Genomic DNA, 4,351 nt, shown 5'->3' on the forward strand with positions numbered 1-4,351 from the left:
CGTCTCGGGTACCCTTGTTCCTTCTGTGTTCTCGCAGGTGTAGGCAGCGTCGGGCTGCTCAACACCCTGCCTGACCTCCGCCTCAGATGGAGGCATCGCTCGGAGGAAGTGGGGACGGTGAGGTGTCCCTGGGACGGTAGCCAAAGCAAACCGATACATTTCTAGTCTGGCCCGGCCACCCCCCGCGGGGCAGTCTTCTCGGCAGCTTTGTTGTGTTTTCGATCCAGGAGAGTGTGGGCTGCTGCTGGCAGCTACAGGATGAAGTCGCCTCCCTGCTGCATGTCTCTTTCTTCCCAAGCATCCCTGGAGGAACCAGGGAGTAGCACATCCCTGGGCTCCCTGGACTCCAGTGTTTTCTCCAGTGAGGAAGAGCAGGGGCCCCTGCTCCAGAAGGTCATTCCCTCCTTGGACTGCTTTACTATCAATGTAGGAGGCAGCCGCTTTGTGATGTCCCAGCAAACTTTGTCTTGCTACCCTGACACTCGTCTTGGCAAACTGGCTGTAGTGGTCTCTGCTGCCCGGGATGTGGCCTCTGGCCTCCTTGAGCTTTGTGATGATGCCAACCTCGTGGAGAATGAATATTTCTTTGACCGGAGCTCACAGGCGTTTCACTACATCTTGAATTACTACCAGACAGGGAGGCTGCATGTGATGGAGCAGCTTTGTGCACTCTCCTTTCTGCAAGAGATTCAGTACTGGGGTTTGGATGAGCTCAGCATCGATTCGTGCTGCAGAGACCGGTGAGTTGTGGGAAGTCGTGGTGCACAGGATTGTGGGTTGGGTGAGCTCAGCGTTGACTTGTGTGCAGGGACACTCAGGTGAGAGATCCAGCAGCGGGGGTAGGTGAGGTAGCAGAGCATTGGGAAAAGCATGCTCAGAGCTGGATGAGTTCAGCTCTGAATCCTACTCTAGAGGTGGATGGGTGTAGGAAATGGGAGGAGATGTGTTGGGTGAGGTCACTGTTGACCTTTGCTGGGGGACAGGTTGGTAGTGGGGTCAAGACAGTGAGACCCTAAAAGGAGCAGGATCTGGGTTGTCCTGTACCGGCTTCGGACTGGACCCGGAAGCTCAAAATGTTTGAAAGGGACAATGCCAGAGATGAAAAAGGTTGTGAAAGGAGAGGTGTCCTTTCAGCCATCCAGTTTGGGGTTATCCTAGTTAGAGGGATTGGATGTAGAGTCAGGTGTGATACCGGGAGGGTTTGGAGCCTCCCCACCCTGCACTTTTCATTCTGGAGGATTTCCAGATCCAAGCTGGAGAGGCAGAGGGGGGGTGGTCACCTGCCAGGCTGTGTGTGGGTGGCATGGCTCCAGGAAGAGCCGTGATGGGAAGCGTCGCACATGGATGTAGCAGCTTACAGGGAGGGGGCAGCAACAGTGGGAACATGGCCCACTGGAGACAAATTGTAACAGGCAGCTTAGGAACGAGGTGGGTTTCAACTGAACCACCCCCAAGACATTTCTGTTAATTCTATTTGCAGTTAATTTTATTTTTTTGCCACCATTTTTAGTGTTACTGGTTTGTTTGTTAGTATTGAAGAAATGAATTCTCTAAAGAGTATAACTGCTATTTATCTAAAGCAAAATTATTAGAAAGAAACAAAGAAGCAACCCCACCCCAAAAGGATACTAGAGTTACCCTACCCCAGCATGGTCCAGTTCTGCAGCTGAGAGAGTTGGATCCTGGTTTTCATCCCTTTCTTCCTTCCCTGGTAGGTGTAATGGAAAGCTCCTACTTTGGTGGTACAAGGAGCTACAGACCTCTTTGGCATATGCAGGAGTAACTGTGTATCAAATGAAGGCAAAATTTCATAGCCCCTTTGTCTAAGGCTTGAGATTTGCAGCAGTCAAGAAATACAGACATGAAAGAAAAGCATTTTTCTGTGTACTTTAGGATTGTTTTTGTTTCATGAAATTGTTCTGTAAATATACTCTTGCTCTAACAAAACACTGAACAATGCATTTACAGTCTGTAAGTTTTACTCGGCACAGATGCTTGTGCACTTTGTTGTGTGAGGACCCATATATTTAAAGAAAGTAACGTAACTTGCCATCTTAGTGTGTATTGATCAGAACTTCATCCATGAATTGCATGGCTTTTATTATGCCTTCCCTTTTAGTATTGCAGGTACACAACAATGTAATAAAAATGCAATATAATTAATAAAATTGAGGACAATATAGAAACAGAGGCTCTGGTTGTGCCAGGATTGCTTACAAGAATGCATGTTAGTCATGCAGCAGATCCTACTGTAGTCAACAAGATCCATATAAATAACATGCTATCAGAATAAAATTACTCTGCACATACAAACTGTCACTGATATGAAATGAGGGAATAGAAATATCAGGTCAATGGAAACATGCTGCAGCATCTCAATTAAGAAAATCATCAACTATATGCTTGACATCAGGGTATTCTGGGCTCACATAAGGTATACTTTAATGTGTATTCTTACGCCTCCCGTGGTAGAGGATAAGAAAAACATACACGTACTGGTATTAAAAATCTCTTTGGGGGGGGGGGTTCTGGGCAGGTACTTCAGGAGGAAGGAGCTGAGCGAAGCCTTAGACATCAAGAAAGATGCAGAAGAACTGGATGCCCAAGATGAGGAAGAGGACTTTTCTGGTAGCCTCTGTCCCAGTGTCAGACAGAAACTTTGGGAAGTTCTGGAAAAGCCTGGCTCCTCTGCAGCAGCCAGGACTTTCGGCACTCTGTCCATGGCTTTTGTGGTTGTGTCCATTGCCAACATGGCGCTGATTTCGGTAGAGCTGAGCTGGCTGGCACCACCGCTACTGGATGCCCTAGAGTACCTGTGTATTGCGTGGTTCACTGTGGAGTTTGTTCTGAGGTTCCTGTGTGCGCGGGATCGGTGTCGCTTCCTAAGGAGTGTAGCAAACATCATAGACCTCCTTGCTATTTTACCTTTCTACATCACCCTGCTGGTGGAGAGCCTGTGTGGTGGGGAGAGCTCCCAAGAACTGGAGAACGTGGGGCGCATTGTCCAAGTGCTGAGACTGCTCAGAGCCCTGCGGATGCTGAAGCTGGGAAGACATTCCACAGGTACTTTCGGCCATGGTAGTGGTACTTCTCGCTTTTGCTGCCTACGGCAGTTGTTCCTCAGCACAGTCCCCCATTTTGTGTGCATTTGCCTAACCTTTTTACCCAATCTAGTGTTAGCAGTAATGGCTTGTGAAAATCTTACTTTTGGACATTGATAATTGAGTGGCAGGGGCCTTCTCCAATAAATTTTAGTTCTTCATAAAGCCAGTGTATATTGTTTGCACAGAATATTTACAAAAACAGGCCCCAAAGTTGCATACTATAAATCATAGAATCATAGAATCATTCAGGTTGGAAAAGACCTCTAAGACCATCGAGTCCAACCGTCATTCATCTACCAGTCATTCACAATGTCATAAATTTACAAACGTATATTTGAGTTGATGTGGTTAGGGATGAAGCAAGAGAAGAAGCAGAGGTCATTGACCCACACTTTTTGTATTAACAAAAGCCCTTTAATGACAGCTTATAATTACCTGTCACAATTTGTTTGTTAAGAACAAAGAAATTTACCATGATTTTGTCTGCATCATAGATCCTGAAAACAACCAGGATAGAGAACATTTCAAGAAAACTGTTTAAACTGAATCACACCGGGCAGTGGGTCGAGGGGCTCTCTGGCCCTGTTGAACACGCCGATATCTATGTGATATGTGGAGCACAGCGGGGGGCTGTTTACTGAATGGACCTGCACGCAGCTCAGAGCAGCAGTGTGAGGTTCAGTCAGCATTCACCCATCGGTGTGGGGCCCTTGGTGTCCAAGCACTTCTGACAGGTCAGCAGATGGATGAACAGCAAGCAGGGGTAGAGTGGAAGCTGAAATGCATTTCCGAGAACATTTTTGTTCACTGTTTCTGAGTAGTGAAGGGAAGGCATAAAAGGTAATGTTTTCCAATGGGAATTTATCAGAGGAAGCTGGAAATGGTTGGAAGGTGTTGCATTTCCCCTTGTGTTTACCCCATTTTTATTACTACTTCATGATATGTGCATGCCTGGATATATGAAAGAGTAAAAGCCGTACTCCCACCATATCCGCTCCATGCCATGATGCTGTCCAGTGCTTTGCATTTTCAAAGTGATTTAATTATGTTCCCACTTAAATCAGTGCTGAATATGGCACTGAATTTGGCAGGAGAAGTGTTCAGCCAACACTTGGAGCTTTGAAAACTCACATCCTAATGATACATCTTGGTCTCTGTCCTGCAGTATTAGCCTGTTCTGAAGATGGTGATGGTCGTTCTTACATGGCACTCAACGTACCCTTCCAGGATTTCCTGCCACGGAGCAG

General features: G+C 46.8%; 1 protein-coding gene across 1 annotated transcript in view; it reads left to right on the top strand.

Moving 5' to 3' along the window:
* Positions 1-237: 237 nt before the first annotated feature.
* KCNV1 (potassium channel, subfamily V, member 1) overlaps positions 238-4,351 on the top strand; it is a 9,910-nt gene continuing 5,796 nt past the window's right edge. Inside the window, exons 1-2 of the mRNA XM_009576336.1 lie at positions 238-740; positions 2,537-3,063. Coding sequence (XP_009574631.1) covers positions 259-740; positions 2,537-3,063 — 1,009 coding nt within the window. The 5' untranslated portion in view covers positions 238-258. The remainder of the gene's footprint in view (positions 741-2,536; positions 3,064-4,351) is intronic.

Source organism: Fulmarus glacialis, unplaced genomic scaffold (genome assembly GCF_000690835.1).
Source record: "Fulmarus glacialis isolate BGI_N327 unplaced genomic scaffold, ASM69083v1 scaffold35174, whole genome shotgun sequence".
Classification (NCBI taxonomy): Eukaryota; Metazoa; Chordata; class Aves; order Procellariiformes; family Procellariidae; genus Fulmarus; species Fulmarus glacialis.